Source organism: Rhinolophus ferrumequinum, chromosome 23 (genome assembly GCF_004115265.2).
Source record: "Rhinolophus ferrumequinum isolate MPI-CBG mRhiFer1 chromosome 23, mRhiFer1_v1.p, whole genome shotgun sequence".
Taxonomy (NCBI): Eukaryota; Metazoa; Chordata; class Mammalia; order Chiroptera; family Rhinolophidae; genus Rhinolophus; species Rhinolophus ferrumequinum.
Genome location: NC_046306.1, coordinates 15,713,389 through 15,740,620, shown reverse-complemented (window position 1 = coordinate 15,740,620; position 27,232 = coordinate 15,713,389). Strand labels below are relative to the sequence as shown.

At 40.0% G+C, this 27,232-nt stretch overlaps 1 protein-coding gene and 1 long non-coding RNA gene across 2 annotated transcripts in view; one reads left to right on the top strand and one right to left on the bottom strand.

The window, feature by feature from the left end:
- The window catches only part of TOP1 (DNA topoisomerase I), an 80,843-nt gene that overhangs the window by 16,424 nt on the left and 37,187 nt on the right, over positions 1 to 27,232 (top strand). Inside the window, exons 3-6 of the mRNA XM_033094703.1 lie at positions 12,224 to 12,326; positions 23,338 to 23,461; positions 24,597 to 24,652; positions 27,053 to 27,148. Coding sequence (XP_032950594.1) covers positions 12,224 to 12,326; positions 23,338 to 23,461; positions 24,597 to 24,652; positions 27,053 to 27,148 — 379 coding nt within the window. The remainder of the gene's footprint in view (positions 1 to 12,223; positions 12,327 to 23,337; positions 23,462 to 24,596; positions 24,653 to 27,052; positions 27,149 to 27,232) is intronic.
- On the bottom strand, positions 1,573 to 9,325 carry LOC117015872 (uncharacterized). Its single transcript, XR_004421808.1, has 3 exons — positions 8,948 to 9,325; positions 1,829 to 1,909; positions 1,573 to 1,721 (listed from the first exon to the last, which is right to left on the bottom strand). It is a non-coding gene; the product is annotated as an uncharacterized LOC117015872 (long non-coding RNA).

Below are 27,232 nucleotides of genomic sequence, written 5' to 3'. Positions count from 1 at the left end.
TTTTCAATCTTAGTTGCAGAGGGCAGCCCCCCTTCCCATGCGGAATGGAACTGGAGCTTGAGCTCTAACCAACTGAGCCACCCGGCCACCCCTCTGGCAGCTCAGTGGCAGCTTGTTGTCTTCAGTCTAGTTGTGGAGGGTGCAGCTCACTGGCCCATGTGGGAATCAAACCCGCAACCCTGTTAAGAGTTCGTGCTCTAACCAACTGAGCCATCCGGCCACCCTCATCATACTTACTTTCAAGTAACCTGGCCCACAGTGAACCACACAGTATTAGTCCGATGGAACAAAGTGGGATTGTAGCTTTGGTTACCGTGAGGACCCCTGACCGCAGCGGGCAGAGGAGGTCTCAGAGAACACCTTGAGGAAATCGCGTCAAGACCCGGGAACCGATGTGGTTTCCTCGGGCTTCAGCTTCCAGTCCTCACTTCTTTTTGGGGTGGGAAGAAGAAATGGAATAGGGACGAAATAAAAAGCTGGAGACTTGAGCATGTACTGTGTCCTAGTTACTTTTGAAGAAACTGAGGCGCAAGGCTGTGTAGTTTGTAAGTAACCCACAGAGTTGGAAGGCTCATCTAGGCCTGTCTGATGCTACAGCCTGAGTTCTTCAATGTGACACAAAACAAGGTCCAGGGACCCTAGATGACTCAGGTGCCTCCTGGGAATTCTGGGCTGCAGTGGAGGTCCTGCCCTTGGGTATCAGACGAAAGGCTCTCATTTCATAGCGCACTCACCTTTATTTACAGCAGATCCTCACCAGACTAGTGTCACTGACTAGCAGGCTCTGCGACGCTTTAATGTGTTATCCGTTCCCTATGAAGGAAAGCAGAGATCCCTGGATAATTTATTTGTTTAGCAGTTCAGCTTGTGCTTGGAGCCAGTTATTCCAGAAATCAGTGAAACCTCTATTTGAGTACTCAAGAAAAAGGATCTTTTTGTTAACATCCAAGGATTAACTAGAACCAACCTCCCTCCCCCATTTTAGACGGATCTGTGAAGTCTGCTTATTTACGAAGGAATTTCATCGGAGGTGGTAAGCAGCAGAATGTGGACAAGTACGGTGTTTCCACGTCGAGAGGGATAAACACATTTAACCAGCTGGCTGCTTAAGACGCAGAATGAGCGATGGGCTCAGCATCGGCCTCCCCGTCAGAGTTCTCAGTCATGCGACCTACTTGGTCTAGTTCTGCAGAGCAGGAGTAGATTTTTAACCACTTTTAAGTCAAGTTGATAAATGGCCGTTCATGAGCTGTTTGAAGGAAGGAGAAAGGTGGGAGCCAGGCTTAGCCTGGATATCAGGAGAAAGCTTAGGAGTCAGGGGTTGTCAGTAAAGCAGGGAGGATATTCTTCATTCACACACTGAGCCGAGAAAGGCATCTCTCTGTACAGGGGGCGTAGAGGACAGATTCTAGGCACTGTTCAGCAGTGCAGGGTTCTGCAAAGCCTTGCTTTGTATGGCCCGTGAACTAAAAATGGTTTTTATGTTTTTTACTGGTTGGAGAAAAAAAATCAAGAAGACTGTTAAACATACCTGAAACTAATGTTACATGTCAGTCACACCTCAATTTTTTAAAAAAAAAGTCTTATTTCATGGCACAGGAAAATTACATGAAATTCAAATTCCAGTGTCCATAAATAAAATTTTGTTGGAATGCAGCCATGCTCACTCATTTACATATAATCTGTGGCTGCTTTTGTTCCACACTGGCAGAGTTGAGTACCTGCAACAGAGATCAAATGGGCCGCAAAGCCTAAATTATTTACTGCCTGTCCCTTTACAGAAAAATTTCACTGACCCCTGGATTGGTAAGTAGTGCCAGTTGCTTACCCGCCGTGGTGCTGTGTGTATCACAGGAAGCTCACAGGACTCGTTTCCATACTGCGTTGTAGCCTCCAGCTCCCAAAGCATCTGTAAGCCAAGTGTCAGAAGTCACCTCGAGCTTGCAGCTTCATTAAGTCTTGTTTTCCCCCCCAAATCAATATACAACTTGTACGCATATTGCATCTTTAAAATATCACAAATAAGTCTGAGGAGTCACTGGACTGACATCTTGGCGTTTCTATAGCTGGACAACTTAGATCTTATTCATCAGCCTGCTGAACTGTTCTTTTTTCAGAAACAGATACTATTCAGAAATTTTCTGATATCCTTGTTTTAACTGTTGTGGCTTGTTGAATCAAAGCAGCTGAATTTGATACAAGTTTAATGTCATTTCCTTCAAGAACTAACTCATCTTTCTGGGCTTGAGATACTGAACAAGCAGCACCTGACCTCATCTGAACCCCGCGGATATATTTTCATTGTCTTAATCCATTTTTTTTTGTAGTCATTCATTTACCCAACTCTTGAGTCCCACTAGCAGGAGTCAGTTTACCTGTTTCTCTCTCAGTATGGGTCTGCCCACTGATGCCCAAATAACAAACAAAATTTCTGTTTTTGTTTGAGTCTGACCACCCTATTCCTTCCCTCAGTTGGGGTGACTGTGTCACCCCTTATGTAGCTCTTCCTTCCTCTAATAGAGACTGGGAGAGTAGCAGGTGAAAACAATTTCTTCTTCCGCAATTGTAGAGACTCAGTAGTCTCAACTGTAAATTAAAAAAAAAAGTCCTCAGGGACTGACTCAGCACCTTGTGCCTGCCTTTCAAAGGAACAGAGAGACGTAATTGAAATAGAAACTGAAAAAATTAGTAGTACGTGCATTATTGCAGGTGCCTGGTATTTGGTATTAATTATTGCTCAAGGACCAAGAAACAGCAAGGCAGGGTTTTCAGAATATGATTGTGGACAATGTAGATTCTGGTCACTTGGAATCTGTGGTAAAATACACAATCTGATAAGTCCTAGGTCTCGACACAGGAAAGTTTGAGAACCTCTGCTCTGAAGCATTAAAAAAAATTTTTTTTTTACCTTAATCCATTTGAACTAAAACAGTTTTTAAAGGTCATAGAATTCTTGTGACTGGGAGTGTGAGGGGCCAATAGAGATCATTTTATAGATTAGAAAACTGGGAGAACAGAGCAGAGAAATAAATTACGTAGGACCCCGTGAGGATATTACAGAAGAGACTTGGATTTGCTCTGAGGACATCTTTTTACTATTAGAAGGTGGAATTGACTTTTAAAACATGTCATTTAGTTTTTGGTGTAATTACATAACCGTGAGCAGCCTGTTTTGGCCCATAATTGTGTCTAGAAACACCAGCTCAGAAGACTTTCTTATAGTCAGTTAATTAAGTGACACATACTTTTTTTGAAGACAGTTTGGTGGTCCCATCACTTAAATCTGAATTTTTTTTTTTAGTGTAATTAATTGGTTCTTGGGAATTCAAGCCAGAGAAAGATGAACTTGACTTTACGAAGAATAATGGAGTAGTGCAGAATAATGGAGTAGTGCGGCAGAGAGGGTTGTAAAATAAGTTAAAGTAGGGTGCATAGACAGGAAGGAGCTGAAAAGACAGATTAAGTTAATTGTAGTCTTGTAAAAGCATAAAAGGAGCCAAAGAAATTTAAATATGGAAGTAGACAGGAAGAGAAAACATCCTCTGACCATTTAACCCCTTTTTGTGTGGGATTGAGCCCTGAGGCAAACAACTTGGCTGCTTCATGTCTTTTGCATGGCAAGGACCTTAAGGACAACATCTGGCCAGTAAGCTCAGTTGCTGAGTTTAAGAACCAAGGTAGGGTCTCTGAAGTGTTTTTAAGTCAATTTGTGGCATTTCTGAATATGTAGACACTTTGGACAGTATGTATGACAGATTTTACAAATTTGAAGTGGTGTTGCCGAGCTGATAAAAACAATTGAAAATGCTAGGCACCTGTATTTTAATGCAGTGTACTTCTAAGTTTCTGATGATGAAATTTTTACCAATACTGAACATGGAGGAGGACTTAAGCACTTTGAAAAATAATTGGTAACTTTAATTTGATCAAGTTTGACCCTTTGACTTGGCCTCGATAACTTCTTAAAGTCGTTTCCAGCTGCGACATTAAAACTTGGTTCTGGAACTCCTAGGGAAACTTGGGCAGTTATGGAGACGGTTTTTCCCTCCCTTTCAAAATTACTCATTGAACAGTTGTTTCTGTTGGGAAGGGTTGGGGGGTGGGTATTATGCTTGTTTTGGAAGTTCATGAGGGCAGAGACTTGGTATTGTTTCCTGCTGTATTCCTGTACTTAGAACAATGCCTGACACAGCATTGTCACCCAATAAATATTTCAAGGAATGAATATTGTGTACCCCAACTCCCTTAAGGAAAGAAGAAATATTTATACTTCCAGATGCCGTCTTCTCAACTGGAGGGTTTTTTTGGTGGTTGTTTTCTTTTATTAGCTTGAGAGTACTAGGTCCCTAATGGGTGAACCCCATTAGTTTCAGTAATGAACAAGTCTGTCCATGACAAAAGGTCTTCTTTATATACAATACACATTTGTGGAGAACAATAAAAGTTTGGACTTTGAAAAGTGGAAATGCTATTATTTCGTTTTCTCATTCTTGAGTTTTTAAGGATTTTTTTGAGAGCTGAATCCCCCCAACATTTTACTTTTAAGTTCTGGCACTCTGAGAGCTTTTAGCCAGAACAGCCTCTGTCGTGCTTACTTTGAAAGGCTATTAACTGTGCCCTAGAATTTTGGAAATGTTCTCATTGAGAATCGCTGTAAAATAGTGATAAGGGCTCTTTGGGCTACAAATGAAAAGCAGCCGCCGTTCAGGTGGATCGCAGACTGGGTTTCCTGGATGGAAACTGGACCAACGTTGGTAAAGTCTGAATTTAGACAGCTGTGTATTGTGTAGGGGGAGAGGGAAGGGTAGAATTCTTTGACCCCTCAAACCATCCCCTTGCCAGTTACGGGCTTTCAGGCTTCCCAACTGCTTTTAGTTTGGCATTAAGTTCCTGGGGAGATTCGCACACCCCTGATATTGACCACACTCCCGATGTCAGTCTTTATCACCGAGACCAGCTGGTTATCTGTTCTAGGCAAAAAGTCTTCTTTTAAAGTGTTAGAACATACTGGGGATAGAGTGTTAAGTAGAAATGTCGATTTTGTTTAAACTTGAGCTTCGGGGGATGTATGGTATCCATGGGTTTTTGAAGGTCAGGGGGGAAGGAGAAGATGCAAGCATTTGTCCCAGTAGAAGTGATTTAATAAATGAACAGGTAATAACTATCTTCTTTAGAAAGTTAATGTCTTCATCCAGTGTTTTCACCCAAATGGTTCCAGTGTTCACTTTCCTAATATTGCACTGATAGTGTGTGTGTGTGTCAGAGATGAGCAGAGGTTATCTTCGACAAAATTGTATTTTGAGTGCCCCTTTGGTTGAGTAATTTTATTCCCCATCCTCCACACACATGACCTGATGACTGTCTTGGAAGAAGGAGCCCATCATGTTACACAGCTGCTTTTAAGTCTTAAATTCTGTCATTAAAAGTCAGTGTCAAGAGGTCTGGCTTTATACTTTCCTTTATACCAGAAAAGTCTCTCTCTGCCTTTGTCTATAAGGGAGCAAAGGACTCTTCTCTCTTGTTCCTATCTGATTACCCTAATAGTTTAGAAGAATGGTGGAGTGGCAAAATGCCTTAAGATCACAGACTAGTTGATAAAACGATCTGTAAAAGTTGCCATTCTTTAGCCTTTTCTGTTTTAAGAATGAAGTTTACGCAAGGGGTGAATTGTGATTGCATTAGAGACCCTGTGGCGAATAGGTTTGGCAACATTGTTAGCCACCTGCTGATAGCAGCTAAACAAATTCAAGTGTTTTTCTACATGGGGGGGGGGAAGGGTCGGAGAGGTTAACTGGTGTTATCAGTGTATCCCTTAAAACCTGTAGGTTTTTTAGGCTTCTGCGAGGAGGATTGTTAGAGTAGGCCAAAGTTTTACTTTCTTCACAAATGGTTTTCTTTCCTAGATCTGTACAGGAAAGACAATCAAATAGCCTTTTATCATTGTTGGCTGGTCAGGCAAGGTATTGAATGGGCATAGTTGCTGCCTTAAAAACCTGGACCCTAAATTATTTGGAATGATTTGGTAGGCTCAGTTCAGTTCTATAAATTAATCACGAAGAGGGTTCAGAAATAATTGTACTTTATTGACAGTTGTCAACAGTTTGTCATTTTGTGGAGATTAGTCAGAAATTCTACAGCCATACACAAAGAATTTGATTGCCTTTTGAAATAAAATTCTGTAAGATCACTTAAATTTTCTGAACCCCAGTTTCTTCATCTGTAAGAGAGATTGCAGGTATCAAGTCGATGATCAACAGAGATTTGAAGCTTCTAATCACTGACCTATGCTGCTTTCTTATAGACCCAGTAGTTAGTTAAGTGACTTCCGCCCAAGGTCATAAGTAAGTGGTAGAACAAGGATTTGAATCACATCTTTTTCATTCTGTTGAACCAGTCAGCTTTGTGCTACTCTTGTTATGTCTCTAATCGGCATTAGGACTTAGCCATGATCTTTTGTGCTAACTGCATCCTTCTTTTTTTTTTTTTTAAAATCCGCCACCCCTTCTCTGCCAACCAACCAACCCCCTAACTGCATCATTCTTGAACATATGTGTAACAGTGTTTTTTATGCCTTGACTTCCTTTAATTTGTGTCTGGTTCCCCTGTGAGAGTGAACTCTTCATCTTATGCCTGATTTGACACTGATTTGGCTACTTGGGGCTCACTCTGTGTACCTAGTTTCCAACACGACAGTTTTATTGTCATCCTGGGATTATGCCAGCTTTCAGGGTCTTTATAACAGTTGGATCAAATTTTGCTGGACTTATTTGATACTGAAGTTTCTTATTCCTTAGGTGTTCTGTTTCCCTTCTATCTAAGCAGAGGATTAGGACTCTAAAGCTACAAGATGCAAAAGTTTAGCTGTATCTTTTAAGAAACTGCTTTTGGGGTACAAGACTTTAAAGAAGCAGATTAAAGTAACTCTAGGATTTTATTTTTTAATATGCCCCTGACAAAAATCAACTCTACCATTTCCCAGCTGGTAGGAAGTGTATCTCAATTTTGTTCAATCATTAGAAGATGAATTTTTCAGCAATAGTAATAATAATAATAATAATAATAATAATAATAAATCGTTGATTTTCATGGCTTATGTGCCAAGAATGCCATTTTCCTTCACTTTGTTAACTCCCTCTTAACCTTTAGTAAGACTTAGCTCAAATAATGCCTCGACCAGGAGGAAGCTCATGTTGACTCCTCACTGCCCTCTTCAATCCAGGCTGTTTCCCCTCATTATATTATTTTTCACTTGGAAACAAAGGCAGTTCACCCAGATTCAGTATGTTTTACTCTTAAGACTTTTTTCAACATGCCCATAAATATAAGTACTCCTACTGCCCTACTACCTTTACAGAAAAGTAGCAGGGCAGAAGAGTAGAAAATTCTGCCATCGTGTAAGAGACGGTGGTAATGACACCCACATGTTTCAGGTATAGACATTTGGGAAAATGTCTTTCACCTCTATAAAAAGTTTTTGTAGTTCTAAATATGGGAGCATCAGGATGCAATTAAAACACTGTTACTTTAATGTCAGTCATTGACATTTGAGATTTTGGGGGTAGGGAAGGAATTTTAATCCAGTCCAGCAAGTCTAAAATTAAAAAAGGTTTCTTCTCTGCTGACTTAATTTTCTTTGCTTTCATGTATACATAAACCAGAATGAATTTTCTGCCTTGGAAGTATATCTTCAAGCTAGATTTGTCGATACGGACTGCTGAGTCAAAAGAGAGTGTGTAAATTAGTTTTGTTGGATATTGTCAAGTTCCCCCTCCATAGGGATTATATGAACTACATGCACTTTTTCAGAGATGCTAAGAAGCAAAATGTGTCTTAGATTTGATGAAATTTGTACCACCCAGAGAGAGTTGTGAAAACTAGGGATGATACTTAAAACACACTACCTTTCGCAGAGTACACTCTAAGTAAAAGATAGCTATTAGCTATTATCTTTTGTGAAATGGGGCTCATATTTCCTTATGAGCCTTATGAGAGTGGTAAGAAAGTTGAATGAGACAATAAGTACTCTAGCATGGTTCTGGCACCTATCGTAGTACCCTTACTGCCTTGGGCCCTGGCTGTTTGGATTTCGTATCTTAATTACCAGCTTACTGGATTGTAAACTCCTTGAGGGCAGAGTCCATGTCTGATGAGCCTTTAGCAGGGTGCTTTCGATTTAAGAATATATTTCAAATGGTTGTAAACTGAATTAGACCTCAGAATATAATTCTGAGTCCAGTAGTAAAAGGTTTCCTTTTCTTTTGCATATTAACTGTCAAGTCCTTGTGTAATGCTAGCCAGCAACTATTCTGCAATCAGAGAAGGCAAAGATAGGTTCCTTTTCATCATTTGGAAGTCTCTAACTTAAAAATCTTCCTTAACTTCAAGGAATACATTATTAGATGACAAAAGGTGTTGATGTCCTATCCCATTATTTACTTATCTATCCTATGGAGTAACTCCAGTTAAGTTAGAGTGAAAGGAATTAGTCATTACATGTCTTGCATCTTCTCAAGGCTGCCTTATTTCAGGGGTCTTCCTGCCATGGCTTCATCTCAAATTTTTGAATGCTAGGGATCGAACAGTTTTTATCAGGAGGTTATTAGGTGAGCTGAGTTCACACTGAAAGAGGTTTTCTGGTGATTTTTCATATGCAGTGGTTTGCATCTTTCATTTCTAATCTATAGATTCTTTTTGCATTTAAGCAGATGCTTGAAGTAGCAAAATCCTTTCTCCAAAACATTTTAATAGTGTCTATTCTTAGATGGATTCCGGTTAAGGGGAAAGGGTACGTCGTAAACGTCATTTTCAAGGCCATTGGTAAGCTGTCTGCAAACATTTTCACCATGAGGGACATAGATCAGTATGCCCTTCCTGGCTTCACTTTTTCACTTACTGGCTTCTCTTCTGACCAACATTTTTAATCTTTAGTCAGATGCCCCACTGTTACCTTAAATACAGTATGACTCCAGTTAGTTTCATCATTTCTCCAGGCTTTTTCCTTCTCCCCACCTTTGTTCTGCACAGCTTCCTGTGTTTTCAAAGCCACTTCATTGTTCTTCTGCGTCTTCTTTGATTCTGCGTCTTCTTCGATTCTTCCCCTGCATTTATTTATTACGCATAGCCAGTGAGTTCCTGGAACTGAGTTCATCTTCCATTTTCCTCAACATGCTTTCATATTTTTTCCTTCCTTCTCAGTCCTGTTGCTATCAGTTTTTTCTAGACTGCTTCAAAAACCACTAAAGACTCACTCTGCTTTTACCTTTCTGCCCACACTGCCCTTCAGTTAATATTCCTTAAGTATGGCTTTTATTTGGTTCCTTTTCTGCTTGGAGTGGCTCCGTTATCTGTGGAGTAGGGCACCCTGACTTTTGGGTTAATTTTATCTGTCAAACTTTATCTCTTACTCCTCCTTAACCTAATCCTCTATTGGAGTAGGCTAGTCTTCTCCTTGCTGTACCCTTATATATATAATAACAAAGAAGGGATCGGGAGTGAAGACACTTAAAGATAGTGTTTAACTTTTTATTATGAAAAGTTTCAAGCATATGTAACTCTCAACCCTTTGCCAATCTTGTTTTATCTATCCTATATCCTCCCCCCTCCCTTTTTTTTTACCTGAGGGTATTTGAAAGCGAGTTCCAGATGTCAGTACTTTCCAGATGTCAGTACTTTCGTGTACATTTTTACAGGTTATGTATCAATTTACCCAGTGTAGATCATCTCTAGTTTCCTTGTCAGTTGATAATTTAATTTGTTTACATACTTTTGGTGTTCAGGAGGCACCCCATTCTGTTTTGCCTCCTCTCTCATTTCTCCTCAGAAGGCCCACCCAGCCTGCCATGTGGGAAAACTTAGCAGCTGTACTGTAGCCATTTAGATATTTGAAGAAATTGCCATATGTTATACTTTTTGGTACCTGTCACAGCATACATAACACAATTTGAGTATATAGTAGACATATAATAACTTTTTATTTATTTATTTATGTATTTTGGGGGGATTATTTCTCTGAATATCTTTTTTTATTATTAGTTTCAGGTGTACAAAACAATGTAATAGTTAGACATTTACACCCCTCGCAAAGTGATAATCCCCCTCCCCCAGTATACAGCTGTTACAATTCCATTGACTCTATTCTCTATGCTGTACTCTACGTGCTGTCACTGTGTGTGTGTATATTTGCTTATAGTTGGCATTCAATATTAATAATTTATTTTTAAATTAGGGACCCTTGGGCTTTAGATCTTTGACCTAGGTCTTATTTGTATCAGTGGATTATTTAGCTACAGCCTTAAGTTTCTGATCAGATATTTTGGTTTTGCATTTTTAGATTAGCATTTGCATTAGAAGACTTGAAGACTTGGCTTTAAAATTAATTTTGAAGTTTTGTGCATTGAAAAAGAATGTTATTGGCAGACTGATTATCTGAAACCTTCTTGGAATTACTTTCAATTTATCTTTTACTGAGTTTCCTTTTTCTTTAAATTTAGTGCTTTTTAGTGAATTAAGCTTTTTCCTTGTGTACACCAATATTTGTCAAAGTAAATTGTTAAAACTTGGTAGTTTCTAAAAAATAACTTATTTTTTATTATAGAAGTGATTTACATGGGGAAACATTGGAAAACAAGGCGAAGTATATACACAAAAAATCAAGTTGCTCATAAATTTACCACCCAAAGATAACTACTTTTAACATTTGGTGTCTGTCTTCTAGTCTTTTTCATACATGTGTATTATTAGTTATCCATTCCTATGAAACATGGTACCTCAAAATTTAGCGGTTTAAAATGACCAACGTTTGTTTTCTCACACAGTTTCTGTGAGCCAGGAATCCAGGAGCAGCTTAGCTGCGTAGTTCTGCCTCACGGTCTGTCGTGAGACTGCAGTCTTCTGAAGGCTTACCTGAGACTGGAGGACCTACCTCCACGATGGTTGACTCACATGGCTCTTGCCGGCGAGTCTCAGTTCCCCACCACCCGGGCTTCCCCGTAGGGCTGCTTAAGTGTCCTAACAATATGACGGTTGTCTTCCCTCAGAGCAAGCAGAAAGATCCAATACCTTTTGTGACCTGGTGTCAGAAGTTGCATACTGCCATTTCCACTTTACCCTGTTTTTAGGAGTGCGTCACTTAAGTCCAGTCTATATTCAAGGAGAAGGAAATTAGGCCACACCTCTTGAAAGAAAGAGTATCAAAGAATCTGTTGGACATATTTTAAAACCACCACACATGTGTTCCATATATAAACTTCTAGTTGATTCCTGTTCAACTTTGACCTGACCTCAGTTGGACGGTGTTTTTTCAATAGGCCCTTAGGTTAATTCTGATCCACACTAAAATTTTGAGAGTCACTAATTTAAATAAGTGGAGAAAGATAACCATGTTCATGGATCAAAAGACACAAGAATATTTCCAAACTTTCCTATAACACAAACTCCCAGCTGGCTTTTACTTTTTGTTTTTAAGAATTGACAAACAAATCTCAAACTTGTATGGAATTACAGAAGATGTAGAATAGCCAAAACTTTTTGAAAAAAGAATAAGCTACATTATCTGATTTCAAACTTACTATGAAAAAGAAACCTTACTGTGAAGCTATACGTAGTAGTCAAGATAGTGTCTGGTTGTGTAAGGATAGAATAGAGTTCAGAAATAGACCTGTGATTACAAGGTCACCTCATTTTCAGTGCAGAAGTCGAGGCAATTCAATAGGGAAAGAGCTGTGTTTTCAAAAAATGGTGATAGAATAACTGGACATCTTTATAGATGTAAAAATGTATCCTGTCCCTTACCTCTATAAAACTCCTAGGGGAAAAAAGTATTCAGCATACCGCGCACACACACACACTTCTATAACAAAAAATTGTAATCCAGAATGTACAAAGAACTCTTATTAAACTCAGTAATAAGAAGACAAACAAATATTTATTTGAAGAGATACTTCACCAAAGAAGATACATGAGTGGCCAATAAACACATGAAGAGATGCGCTGCCCCCCCCCCCCACACACACACACATTTGTAACACGTCTTAGTTTTAGAGGCAGGGTAATGGGATGCCTTGTCTGGGCTGTTCTGTGAACTATTTCCTTCCAGTGGAATGTGCTCTTACGGCTGTCACACCGTTTGAATCCTGTCATTGTACTTCTCCAGGAGCTCGTCAGCGTAGGCAGGCAGGAGATAGCCTATGATTGCCCTTAACTGACTCATCTCTTATGGTTGCAGATTCTCATAAACATAAAGATAAACACAAAGATCGGGAACACCGGCACAAAGAGCACAAGAAGGACAAGGAGAAGGACCGAGAAAAGTCCAAACATAGCAACAGGTAAGGGTGGAACCAGCAAGTCCTTCACTCAGCAGCGGGCTGGCTGTGCCTGGGGTCACCTAGAAGAGGCCTTAACTTGAGTCGCAGGTAAATAGCTGGATAGCAAAGGAAGCAGAGACCGTATTTGCTTCCGGAGTTGCTAAGATGGTGGTGACCTTGATATATTCAGGCCTTACTGGGGATGCCATTGTTCAGATCAGGGTGTACAAAGCAAGTAGGGTGAATTTTCTTTCAATATACACCTCAGTAGAAATAGAATTTTAAGTGAGCCATGGATTCATTGTGATATGCAATGGCATTTTTCTCTAGTGGGAACATTTCTTAACGAATCATCTGCCACTCCTGTGGTCTTTTTCCTCCATCACTCGCTCATTCCTACCACTTGATCATCGAGTTTCCATATTTATTACTGTAATGAATTTAACCTTAGTAGTTGAATCCAGTCTCAATTCACATGCATCTTCTCCTGTTTATAGTTGTCCGACCCATATTAGTAGCTACCAAAGTAGATCTGAGAGCAAAGAATGTTGCCAAGAATAAAGAAGTTCATTTCATAATGATAAAAGGAGGACATACAGCAGTTATAAATGTTTATACACTAATAGATCCTCAAAGTACATGAAGTAGAAACTTATAGAACTGCAAGGAGAAATAGACAAGTCATAATTATAGTCAGATTTACTGTGTTCTCAGTTGACAGTATAGTATAAGCAGAGAGAAAATCAATTAAGGATACAGAATACTTGAATATTACCAATCAACTTGATCTAACTGACATTTATAGAATATTCCACTCAACAGCAGAAACACATGGAACGTTTGCCAAGATACAGACTATTCTCGGGCCAGCCCTCCTCCTTAAAAGCGACTTCCCTTGGCTTTCATGCCTCCATCCTCTTCCACCTTTCGGCCACCGTTTTTATCTTCTAATTAATGCACATAGTGATTTTGTAACAGTCTTTGGCTGTCTTCCTCTGCCACTTCTGTTGCCATTTACCCTTCTCTCACATTCTATATCCAGTCTTGCTGGAGTTCTTTTCAGTTCCTCAAACACAGCATGTTTTCTAGTATCTCTAGGCCTTAAAACATGCTGTACTGGTTCTGGAATACTCTGTTGCCCTCTTAGTAGTATCTTTCTTTAGTTGCAGCTTAGACTTTGCTTCTTTCCAGGTATGCTTTCTGTCCACCCCCCTCATACTAAGTGTCACTTCTGTGTGCTCTCTGGCACCTTGAATATTTCCCTATCATAGTAATTAGCATGTAGTGTTGGTGATACAATTGTCTCTTTACTTTTCCGTATGGTCCACTAGACTCTTAAGGTCCTGAGAGCAGCATTGGGTCTGTTGTATTCATTTCACACCTCAAGGCTTCGTATAGATAGGTAGGTGGTACTTAGTACATGTTTATTGAGTCAGTGAGTGGATGACCTCTGGATATAACAGTTATCGTCTTGTCTCTTCTTTTCACATATTCATAATGTTTATTCTACAGGATAATTCCCTTGGCCATGATTTTTCAACAAGTTTTTGTGTTTGTGGTGAAATACACATAACACACAAAGTTTGCCATTTTGAAGTGGCATTAACACATTCACAATGTTATACAGCCATCACCAGTATCCATCTTCAGAACTTTGTCATCGTCCCAAATAATCTCTGAACCCGTTGAACAATACCTCCTCGTTCTGTCCTCGCCCCATCCTTGGCAACTTCTATTCTGCTTTCTATCTCTGAATTTGCCTATTTTAGGTATCTCATATAAATGGAATCATAAAATATTGTCCTTTTTGTGTCTGGCTTATTTCCCGTAGCATAATGATTTCAAGGTTCATATTGTTGCATATCAGATTTATATTTCTTTTTATGGCTGAACAATATTCCATTGTATGTCTACACCCTTCATCTGTTGATGGATATTTGGGGGGTTTTCACCTTTTGGCTATTGTGAATAAATCTGCTGTGAATGTGGGTGTACAAGTATCTATTAGAGTCCCTGATCTCAATTCTTTTGAGTATATACTTAGAAGAATTGCTGGATCATGTCAAACAAGTATTTTTATCCTGCCTGCCATGTTTATGCTTTGCTAGTTGATGTGAAGTGCCAAAAAATGAGATAATCTTTGACCATGAAGAACTTCATCATCTGAGGAAAATGCTTATAGATCAGATGAAGAAAGGCTAATTTTTATGTTACCAGAAATCTGTCCAAAAAGACTTTTAAAAGATAGAGGTTTATATAGAAAACATAAGCTTTTAAAAGTTGATCCCTTCTTCTCTGGTACATTTATTTCAATAACCGTAATTTACAGTTGTGGGAGAAAAGATAAGGTAAAAGTGGCATAAAGGCTTTGGGACATAAGCTTGGCCCTGCCGTTTTACCAGAATCTCCTTTTTAAAAATAAAGGATGTAATTTTGGTATCATTCTTCTGGAAAAGTCCGCAATAGCTTAATCACTGTATCTAGGAGAAGGCCTAGACCTAGGTCTCAGGTGATCTTGGCTAGGTTAAGGAACTTTTCTTAACTCAGCTTTCTCATCTTCCTCAGTTTCTTTATATTAATCCATGCTTCAGAGGGTATCCACGGGAGTCGGTAAGCATAAAAGGTCTTTAGCGGTGAACTGCTCTACAAATGTGGGAGATGATATTTTATACATCTATCAAAGCATGCTTTTCCAGAATTACAGCACAGGCAAAATCAAGCATTTGTTCTATGCAATTTTGTACCTTTTAATATTTTCTTCATTTCTAATCAAAATACTTAATGGTAGCCTGTTTGCCAAGAGGCGTTGGAAAAACCTGGCCCCAGTTTCTGTTCATACATGACTACATCTAGCCCTCGGTCTCTAATGCACATGTGAGGAAGTTTAAGACAGTTTAAGCAGATGATGTGTTGTACGCGCTTCAAGGACTTCCTGTTTGACCTCTGCTGACACCCTGCCTCTTTTCAACAAAGTCCAGTAAAGTCCTGTACACCATGTTCTTTTTCTAAGTGACTTCTGATCTTTCTAGGAGTTTTGGGTTTCTTTATTTTTTCTTCAGTAGCAAAGTAAGGAAACCTTGATAGTTTAATCATCTCTGAAGCCCAGAATAATTAATATTTAGCATGTTCTGTTTGAAAATGCTTCACTTTACTCCAACACCTTGCTAACAGTAATGTGTTTCTATATTCCTTCCTTCTCTGCTAGGTATTAGCATCAGTCATTTCTTGGTAGGCTACACTTAGGACCCAAATCCAGGAGGCATCTTTCTCCTGCATAGTAACATGTACTGCATACATGGAGTGTCAGAGGGTGGCAAACCAGCTTTTCAGCTGAGAGAGAATGGGATGTAGACCCACCCCTCGGGATCCCATCTTACTCTTATGCTCAGTCCTTCATTGGTCTCACTCAAGGTGCAAAATAAGAGCGAGGGTATTAAAGATCATTCTACCTTATCTCTTTGCTTGGACAAGAGTCGGAGGTGACATGCTCAGTCACAAGGCAACGTGGTAGCAGAGCGAGGATGAAGTCCTAGTATGTTTTTCTCCCACTACATGATTCCTTCCAGTAAAAAATAAAAATATATTCCTCCTTAAGGAAGATTAGTTGTGTGGATAATCTAAACTCTGTGTTTAAATAGAAGCATCTTTCTCATATGCTTATGATAGGCAGCCCAAGTTTTAAAATAGCGAATCATTTCAGGCACTGACTCGTTCTCTTTGGGCCTCAAATTCCTAAAGTTTTTGGCATTGGAAGTGTTAATCTCATTAACGTGTGACCCTATGAAAACCCAGTCAGTGACTCTGCTCTGTTTGACCTGTAACATCACAGGAAGAGTTTAAACAAAAGTCAAATAAAAATAATTTCTTCTATTTATGTCTGACACTGCTTCTTTCTGTTAGCATTAATATTTAGCACTTTAGGTCCTTTTAAAATACATATATGTATCTCCTCAAGAAACAAAAGGAATACTCTTATTAGATGCTAAGGAATCACCGGGCTTATAGGAGCTCACCAGATATTTCTCATAAAAGGTTGCATTCTTAGCTATAAATTATCTTTAATACTAGACCTCTTCTGTAAACAACATTATTCAAAGCAATTGGGGGGGGGGTTGATTTTAGAAAATAAAGGACTATCACATGTAAAAAAACAAGATTCCTCCTGCTGGTTTTTGACTCTGCATCTCTCGCCAATTTTAAACCTGGCACTCAGGCTAGAGTGACAAATTTGTGGAAAACCAGGGATGACAGAAAAGCACTGCTGTGAAATAGGAAGGAAAGTGCTTTTCCAGCCATGTTGGCAGTGCTAATCTATACAGTCAGTGTGAGAAATATCTGAGAAGGTGGATGCTTTTGGTTTCTGCTTTCGCTTCAGCTCCAAATTCTACCTGAATTAGAATCGAGAGAATGTAGGGTTTTAGGAAAATACACAGGAGTTAAACAGATTAGGGTAAATTTTTCTGAACGTAATCAACTTTAAAAGATATGTTTACTCCTTTTTTTATAAGCTGTTTGCTAAAGTGTTTCATTTATCTACACATCAATCTGTCTAGGGGAAATGGACAATTAACATAGGTAGGTAGAGAAGGCTGGATAGTTTAGAAATGAGGAATCTATCCCCATTCACGTGGGAATCACTGTGATGTAGTGAAAAGCACACTAAAATAGAAATCGAGAGGCCAGGTTCTATCATTCACTAGCTCTGTGCCCTACATTGATTACCTGTGTGTCCTAATCCAAGCCGTTTAACTTCTGGGTCTCATTTTCCATTTTGTTCAAGTGTTGACAGCAACAATGGCCTGGTCAAGCTTTTAAGTTTGTTGGGGGAGAATTCAGTTGGAAGCTGTCACATACTAAACCATGAGATGACAGTGGTGATGGTGATGGTGATCACCACAAACCTGAGTATCATTCAGAGAAAGGAGAGCTGTCAATGATGGTAATTGAATCTAATTTAGTAGTTACTTACTGATGACATCTGATTTGGAGCCCTAGTTTTTCAATTATACCTAGCCGTATTTAGCCGTATTATAATGAACTGTAACCATTTTTTAAAAGATTTCATGGTGGAAATAGCATTTGAGCTAGCCACTGAAAGATGGTTAAGATCATGACAAAGGAAGGTGATGGCTAGAAAGGGGCATTTCAGGCTATGAGAAAAGCATAAACAAAACATGGAAACCTTGTGTAATGTACTTTGCTCTGGGAAGGACCCCGTTAGGTAGATGCCTGGATTGGCAGACAATGGGATCATAGATAATGAGGCCAAAAAAAGTGGCTTGCGGCAAAACTATTAAGAGCTATTTCAAGAAGTTGGGACATTGGGGAAAAAAAAAAGTTGGTACTTAATTCTGAAAGGAGCAAGAAGCCATTGAAAATAGTTGAGAAAGGGAGATACATAATTTAACCACAAATGGTGTGAGTGGTCTAAGAAAAAGAGCTCCTTAGTTTAGATAACTGGGTGGTTGTTTACCCCATTAATAGAGATAAGGAACTTAGATAAGGGGAGGAATGGAAGTTCAGAATTGTATTGGCTTTGGTATCTCTGGGCAAATCCCTTTATCCTGTCTGGTCTGCAAACAAAGGATTAAATCATTTCTGAGATTCCATTCAACTCCAAGTTCTGATAATTCTTGTAATTTTGAGCAGTAAGTGATAAATACTAAGAAATCTTTATTTCTTAGAGCCTTTGAGAAACTGGCTCCTCCATTCTTTTCCCAGAGGCAACTTTTGAATTTACCTAGAATTTTTCTATTTAACAAACATTTAAGCTTTGTCTGCTTCCCTTTAAGGGGCCATGGCTTTCCTCCTTCCTCAGCTTTGAAGCTATCTCTGCTCTCCCATAGGAATCCCTTATGGTTCTGTTGACTGCACGCTGCAGGGGTCTGCTGCCTCGAGGAGTGGGCAGATAGCTGGGATGAGCTCGTGCCCTTCACCATTAGTGGCTAAGTCCTATTTTCAGAAGATAAAGAGAGTCGTTCGACCTCTAGCAGTGATTATTTATTATTTATTTTTGTTTTGTTTGGGAAGTGTAACAGTGGTCTAGCGCATGATTCTGGAGCCAGACTGTCTGAGTTTAAATCGATTTATCTCTCATTAGATGTGTTTCCTTGGGTGAGTTATTTCACCTGTCTCAGTTTCCATATCTGTAAAATGGAGATACTAGTACTTATCTCAGTTTTGTTATAGAGATTAAAGTGCTTAGAAGAGTGCCAGGCACTTAGTGGTAGTCAAGTATCTGTTAAATACTTTTGTTGGTGATAGAGGACAGACTGGTTTTTTTTTGTTTTCTTTACGAGATTTAAATAGTTTCCCATAGCCAACATTCTAGCATCCCAGAATATCAGACATGTTTTTTTGTTTTGTTTTCTCCCTAAAGAAGCAGCAAATGCCTCCCTGGGCAGAAGGAAATATGTTCCCCTCCTGGCATTTCCCTTCTCCCACCCTTTCTCCCACCTTTCTGCCTAAGTGCCTTAGAGGAACCCCGGTCAGGCTTCTCTGTTGTTTTCTCAGCTCCAACCAGAGTCACAGACCAACGGTTTCGCCATCTTTGCTTTAAAAATAGTGTAGGTTACTTTTTTCCTTAGTGGAATTTAGCTAATTGAAGCATAAGATAGGCATGAACACTCTGGAAAGGTGGCTTTGAATCTTTCCATTTGTTCTCTTTGGCATTGACTTCTGCTTGTCCAGACTGTGCAGTTGTGGTGGATCTTACCCCTGGGCAGACACGAGCCCTGAGCCCCAGCAGTCGGCATCTGTGCATAGCCAGTAATTGGGTGTTTTCCCTCTCAGAGTTCCTGGTGAAATTCATATTTCATCCCAAAGTGTGACCATTAAGAGGGTCTGGAATGCTAGCTTGTGTCTGTAGTTTGGCCTTCAGTGTATCCCAGACTAAACTCATTCTTAAAATGTATTTGTTCTTCACACTTTTTTATTCCTTACTATGGTCAGTTTTAAGACTTGCTTTCGTTTATTTTTTTTATTTAGCCCAGCCCCGCTGAAGGTTCTTCATTCAGTACCTCAGTCGTCTGTTCTGCAGCCTCCAATCTGGCCAGCATGGTGACCTTCAGTTGTGTTTAAAGCCTTTTTTGTGACTTTGCCCTATTGTGTCTGTTGTGTGTGGAAAAGTAGTAGAATCAGTATAAACACAAGAGGGACATCTCTTAGACAGTCAGCACACGAACTCCCCTCTGCACTGGTCAGAATTTCCGTCCTCTCTCTGTTGGTGGAAAAGGTGTTGCTGCTCTTTAAGCCACCATGAAAGTCAAGCTAGTTTTGAATATTTTGGAAAAAGAGGTACATGTTAGGAAATCCTGGATGATGATGAGCCCAGGGGCTCCATTTCTACCCCTGGCTAAATCCTCCTAATGTGCATATGCACAGCCTTAGATGTGCGTGTGTATCACTGGACTTGTCCCGCAGGTGCGTTTGCTACTTACTTTCCTAGGTAGATTACTAGGAAAGACTGGCACTGGGGCTTGCTCTCTGCCAACACTACTGCCCCTGTGGGGGCTATGGAGGAGGGGTAGGACTCCCCGTTCTCTGCTCTTATTTCTGGAGGCCTGGGCAGGAACAGCACCTGACAAATAGGTAGGATGTGGTTAGCATTATGTACAGAGACCTAAGAGGGCGCCGTGGACCCGAATTTCTAACAGTCCCCAGTGGAATGCCTTGTACCACAAGATGTGCTTAACCCTGAATCATCTGAGTTCACTCAGTATAAAAATGCAGACCTGCTCTCCTAACATGTAAACAATTGGGGGAGAGTTTCCTTTGGAAGCCAAGTTGGTAGTTTCATTGCATTCTGGTCTTTCTGATTAATTGTGACCCACAAAGGGGTTACTACTGTAGCAGGAACTTTGAATTTCCTGAATAGATTTCCCTCTGGTTAGCAAGCAGCGGAAGTATGTTTGACTCCCCCCTCCACCCCCGCCCCACACTTTCCTAGGGTGGCCTGGGTACTATCTCATTGCCTTGTCATTAGTCGACTTCTTTTCCCTGATCCCTGTTTGGAGTGACAATGAATAGCAAAGCTGAAAACTGGAGGGTATATGTACATTTACACGTACCGGCACTGTGATTGCCAAAAGGCCAGAAAGCCAGTTTTGTAGTGAAACAGATTAATGTTCTAAGAATTGCTTTCATTGAGAAAGAGAATGGGGGAAGGTGGAACATAAAGGAAGACAGAGTGTTTCTAAACTTAGATTCCCGAATCACCCATTTATAGTTTGTGGGAAGACAGAATGAGGAGCAGCTATCCCAAAGGTTTTAACATTTCAGAAATATAAGATCTCTGTTCTAGAAAGTTTCTGCTTGATGGTAAAATAAAGTTTTGACCTTAATATCAAATCTCAGACTGGCTCTGCATTTGCTCTCTCACCAGTCTACTTTTAGTGCTAGGTATCAATTTCATGGAAATGTAATGGTATTGATTTAGTTGGAGGTGCTCTGAACTTGGAGATGGAAATGCTGACTTTAAGTCTTAACTTAGCTTCTTTCTAACATGTAACTTTGAATGAGACTGAAGCACTGGCTCCTCTGTTTCAAATCAGTCTAAAGGGATAACAAAACCTACCTCACCAGGAGCGTTGCAAGGATTGAATGAACTAATGTATATGAAAACACCACGTGTAATGCTTACTTGGAAATTAGGGGTTTTGTTTTTTACTTGCTTTGGGAGGAAAGGTATATTTATCCATCAATATTATGGCTGTAATTGTTCCGAGTTCTTTGCTTATAGGCAAAGCTTGTATAGATGACCATTAATTTCTCTTATAGTTAATGTTTAAAAAAAACAACAACTAAAACTACAATGCGTGTGTGACGAATAGTGATGTCCCCATACATTTTGCTGGGAATACCAAAACCGTGTGCCTGTGATCTCATACGTATAAACTCCTGAAGGATCAGTTGTAATCTCAGCAGCTTAGCCATTTCGCCCCTCATTCTACGAGGAAAGCTGGAGTGTTAATGCAATTGGGAGCCATTTTTGTACAAAGTAAAGAATAAATTTTTTGGTAAAACATTGTATTTTGGTAAAAACATTATGAGAGCACATCGAGTAGAGAGGCATCGTAAACAGTGGTGAGAATAAAAAGCATAGCAATAGGTCACCATGTGCCTCCAAGCACACTGGAACTAGGCGCAGCCCATAGGAGTTAAAAAGAAAAGTTTGCTCGTGTAGAAACTTGTTATTTCAATGTGTGGCACATCTAAATAACCTAATGAGAGCAACATAGAGGAGGAATATATAAGCAAGGTAAAGTGAACGTCGTCCCTCCCACCCCCATCGCTCCCAGTCTGTGGCAGTTCCTAGATCTTCCCTAATCTGTAGTCCTGCGGCTTCTGCTAGGTCCCTCTCCTGGACCTGCCCTCCTGGCTAGATTTCATAGAATGTCTGCTTATTTATTAGCCAAACTCCCAGCTCGAGTTGGAGCTCCTTTTGTGTACAGAGATGCATGTGACAACAGATGCTCTCTTGATCCAGGTTCTGTGGCTCTCATCTAACTGGTTGCCATCGTTTGTTTCTCCCGTTTTGACCTTTGATGTAGCCAGTTATGCTGGCCAGATCTCTTTAGGACAAACTTCATGGGGTGGATGTAGCCTAATGAGCTCATTGCTGGTGAAATCAATGTTTTCTGGCCTGAAGGTGTTAAATGTGACAGACGGGAAATACGGTCTGTGGTTGGAAAGACCATGGCCGATGCTGCCTGGTGGCCTGACTGTCCCTGTCAGCTGGGGTTGCCGTCAGCTGTTCTGCATCTGGGGGATCCTTGATTCCTAGCACTTGATTTCCAGCGCCCTTTTGTTCACTTGTGGAATATACTGGTTAGTGATGTGAGCAAGGTTCCTAGACCGTCTGTCCGGGGCACTGAAGAAGACAAGCGTGTGCTTTTTGCTCGTTGCCCTTTTAGTCCTTATCCAAATGCATGGTTTTAATAGTTGCAGTCATTTCCTATATGTATGCATTGTTCTGCAACATTTATATAAGGGACTTGAGCATTTGTAGATTTGGTACCTGCACGAGGAGCAGGTGGTTTGTCCTGGAACTAGTCCCCCTCACATACATGGGAAGACTACTCCTTTTTCCATTTGTGTCATAAACATTTTCCAGGTATATTTGTAGACTCATAAATTACAGCATATTAGCTACCTAATTTGATACACGTTTTACAGTGTCTTCCTCTTGTTACTCATTAAGGTTGTATCTAGTTTGTTGGTGGTAGTTTGTTCATTTTGGTTTGCTGCTTGTTATGGGAAGCATAAAAATGAATATCTTTGTGTAATACTATTTCCCAAAGAGAAATTTCCAGTAGCTGGATCTCAGGGTATGAACATTTTAATGGCTGTTGGCTTTGTAATGTCATATTTTGTTTTGCAGGGGGACAATGCCGTTTTAATGCTACCAGTATGTCCACAAACCCCTTTAAAAGCAAGACTTTTCGACATTTAGCACAGGACATGCCTTTGCTTTTAGATAGGTATTTTCTTACTGTGAGGAAAGGACCAAGCAGGAATTATAAGCCTCATTTAGAAGTAGCTAGCGAGCAGGAAACATCTACCCTCACTACACAGAGCCCCGGTTTGGCTACATATATGATATGTCTCAAGTCTGGCACAGAGCCACCAAATTACATTTTTGGTGAATTGTTTTTACCCCCTTTACATCAGATGTGAATGCTCAAATTGGAACTTTCATTATAGTTTTTTGCTGATAGAATATTGTAGAAATAGAGTGGGGTTTGCTTTATATTCTTAGTCACTTTAAAAAAATGTCCTGGTTTGTTTAGAATGATTATGTTTCTCTATTTGGTACCTTTGCTCCTTCAAAAAAATAAAAAACATCAAACAAGATAAACAAAGTCTGGTGTAGCCAAAAGCGTCTACTTGAACCTCTGTCAGGACTGTTTATCTAAAGCATTGTAAGTTTCCATGGTTCGTGTTATCTTAGGGTATCTTGTGAGTTGATCTTGTGAAATGAACCCTTGTGGTCCCTACTCTGGGCTAAACCTTTGTGTCTTGTTTTTCACAGTGAACATAAAGATTCTGAAAAGAAACACAAAGAGAAGGAGAAAACCAAACATAAAGATGGAAGTTCAGAAAAACATAAAGATAAACATAAAGACAGAGACAAGGAAAAGCGAAAGGAGGAGAAGGTACAGAACTTTCCGGTGGGAAAGGAAGATACGTGGGATGTACTTTTCATTTTATTTACCTTTTAAAGCAAGTAATGAAAGTACCTTCATTGCATAGTAAGACCCCTTGGTCTTTGAAAAGGTCTCTGTCAGGAGACTTTAGAGCCAACCAGTTTTAAATTATGAAAACCAAAGCTCTTTACCACTGTATTTACAGTACCAAATCTATCCATATCATTATTTTACTTTATATGAAAAATGGATAAATTGAGGGTGTAGGGTTTCTGGAAATGTCAGTTTTCTTTTATGAATTATTTTGGGTGGAGAAGGCTGAACGCTATGTTGGTCCTCTATTGAATGAAGGTTCTGCTTGAGTGAAAATTGGGTGACGCTGGTGCCTCTTCTGGAGTTTGATTCCAGCATGACCAGTACAAGCCGCCTCAGAATGGCTCAGCTCACCTGGCTGCGAATGAGTAGTGCTGTGCAGAGACTTCTTAAAAATTATTTTTATTTTAGTTTTTGAAAAACTAACATTGATACTTGGTAAATTCAGACATATACAATAGAGAATACAGTGAAAAAAATACATCTCCCCATTATCCCCGACTCACTGGCCTCTGTCTTTCCCTTTTAGAGGTAGCATTATACACTATTTTTTGTTTTCTTCCAGAGATGCTCTGTGTGTGTGTGTGAGTGTGTGTGTGTGTGAAGATTTTTGAAAGACCTGGAGTGTCTGACAGATCGAGAAAATGGGAAGTTGAGGGAGGGGAATGTGAATATACTTTGCCTAAATGAGAGAAGGAAAGAAAATAGACTATTTCTTTTAGTTTTGTTACTCCGTCTCTGCACTGCCAAGGGTAAATCCTTGAGAGGTGGAGTATATTTACTGAGGGAGGGGGCCCTACCATAATTTAAAGGTAAAAAGCTATTATTTTGAAGGGAAACATTTCTCAGTGAATTGGACAGTTCATCCTCAAGAATTGTAAAAAATGAGTCTTAGAGAAATATGAAGACCTTCGGTTCACCTGTTCAAGAAGAGTCAGCCTGTGATCCAAGATGTCCCAAGAGTTGAGGCCAAATATTCTCAAATAAGAGAGACTTCTTCCAAGGTGCTCGTTTCCAGGCACTCACCAGTTACTGTTGTTTTACCTTTCAGGTTAGAGCCTCTGGGGATGCAAAAATAAAGAAGGAGAAGGAGAACGGTTTCTCTAGGTAAGACCCCTTGGCCTCTCTCTCTGTGGTGCCCAGCGGGCCAGCTGCCCGTGTCGTGTTTTCGCCTCAGTTTATTTAAACCTCACTGAGCTGCCACCTCCAGGTTTCCAAGGCAGTCAGCTGTGAGAGGACTTGGTCTGAGCCAACCTGAGCATTTCTAGAGTGACATTCAGAGAGGCTGACCAGCACGTTTTCCAGAAGTTATTTTGAATAGAGAAGGTCAACAAGAAGTTCTTAAAAATTGAGGTGTAATTTACCTATCACAAATTTCACCCTTTTAAGTGTACGGTTTATTGGTTTCTAGTATATTTCACAAGATTATACAATGCCCCCCCCATTACTGCACTAATATCAGAATATTTTCATCATCCCAAAAAACAGCTCCATGCTCATCAGCAGTAATTATGGAGTTCCCTAAAAAAAAAAACCCGTACTCTGAATTTCTCCTTAGTAATATTCTGAGGCTCGTATATAGATGACTTATATTTTAGGGATAGGTGCAGATTTGAATAGAAATGTTATCTTTGCTAGAAGGAGAGGAAAATGTGCACAATCTAGAGGTCGCTTTACCTGCGCTACTTTTGCTATTATGATTCTGTTTTCCTCATTAGTCTCAACTCCCTAAAATAAGCCCAAAGGTCCCCTCTGGTTTCAACAAACAGAAATTTATGATCGTATATTTTCATTCGCCTCCACCAAATGAGAGAATGGATTTACAAGGAGTTGTTGGGAGTGTTTGCATTACTGACTAGGACAAAGTGTTTTGAGAGTTTGCTTCCTTGAAACTTTGAACTTTCAGTTTCGTTTGAGAACATTTTTGAAAATTGTGCCATGTCTCTGGGTCCCTTAGACTAGGAGAAGCAGGCGCCCTCTTCAGGCGTGTTTTGTAACTGTTCTAGGAATGCAGAATAATAAAATTCAAGAAGCATTAGCTACTTAGGCATTCTGATTTCTAAGATAAAGTGACTGCACAGGGAGGCTGTTTTCTGCCAAGAGACTGCCTGGGACTTACATTAAACTAATACTAAGATATTAATAGACTCTTTGGACTTGGTGTAGCCCTGGATTCAGTTTCAGACTTTCTGTCTTCACTTTGCTAGACTCTGCAGAGAATCTAGATGCTTTTCTGAATGGGACCCTGTTTTCTGGTACACTGTTAGAACAACTTCAGGCCTAGTAACACTTCTCACATTTTAAACTTTTACCTGCGACCAGTACTAAGAGCTAGCATTTACTTAACTAGCTGAGTAAATGGCAGTGTTTCTTTCTGGTGCTAAGCTTTTGGAGATTTTGGACCCTTGGGTCTGTGTCAGTCATGTCTCCAGTGAGGGACACAGCTTTAGAGGCCAGCATTTGGGGACTGTGCAGAAAGATGGAAGGAAAGCTGATTTCTCTAAGGATTCGAATTCTGTCACAAGGAAGGGGATCCAGTGTGCTTGAGGAGATGGCATTATCTACATTTCACATCCCGTGACTATCCGGGACTGCTTTGCAGCCGAGTCTGGAAGTTTATCCTTGGGACCCCTTAGAGATGGGAAGCTTCAGGGGCCGGTTCCCTGTCCTGAGTTCATTAGCTCTGTAAGTGCTTCTGGCTGTAAGCAGTGAGGTTCTGATGTGGTGTGCCACGCCGGGGAACATTCCACGGCTGTGGTGGTGGCTGGTCCTATGGGTTTTCACTTGTTCTTTCCTCTTTTTTGGCTCAAGGTAGTTGCCTAACAGAATCATCTTTTTATATTCAGAAGGCAAAATCTTAATAAAAATAGGGCAAGGCACTCTTCTGTGTATAAAGTAAACCTAAGGAGGAAATTGAACAATGAATAGATTCGATGTAGAATAAATTCAGTTTGTCTTCAGCCTCTCAGTTAGCACATGTTCTTCTTTTATTTTATTGGCAGCTTGGTTATTTTTCCATGTAACTAAGGTTATTTTCCCTTAGAACTTTAACGTACGAAGTTGCAAAGTAAAATTTTACTCCTTTCCTTGTAAAAACTATATGTTAGCTTTGGAGCATTAAATAATCAGTTCAGATCATTGGTGGGGTCAGATGCATAGTATATCCCTCATGTGAGGTGAGGAGACAATTGAAGTTTGTTCCTGTGTGGTTTGGGTTGTGTTGGCAAAGGCAAGCTCAGATATGGTGGGAAACAATACTGACTTGAATAGGAGTCCTGACTCCAAGCCTTGACTTGCCTATTCATCTGTAAATGAGGGCAGTGCTGCCTACTTCCCAGGGCTGTGGTGAGAACGAGTGAGGAGAAAGTGCTCACGGGAAACCTTTGTAATACGTACAGATGTGTGCTGTTATCCTTCTGCTCACCGCCTCCCAGTGAGATAATTTATCCTGACTTTGGATTACTTAAGGCAGACATTCCAAAACTCATTAACAACTTGTTTGTCTAGTCCGCCGCGAATTAAAGATGAACCTGAAGATGATGGCTATTTTGCGTCTCCTAAAGAGGATATAAAGCCATTAAAGAGACCTCGAGAAGAGGATGAGTGAGTATTTCTTATTACTTTAATTTTTGAAAACAAAAAGGAGTTGTTTAAAAATTAAATGGGATATATGCCTCTACAATACAC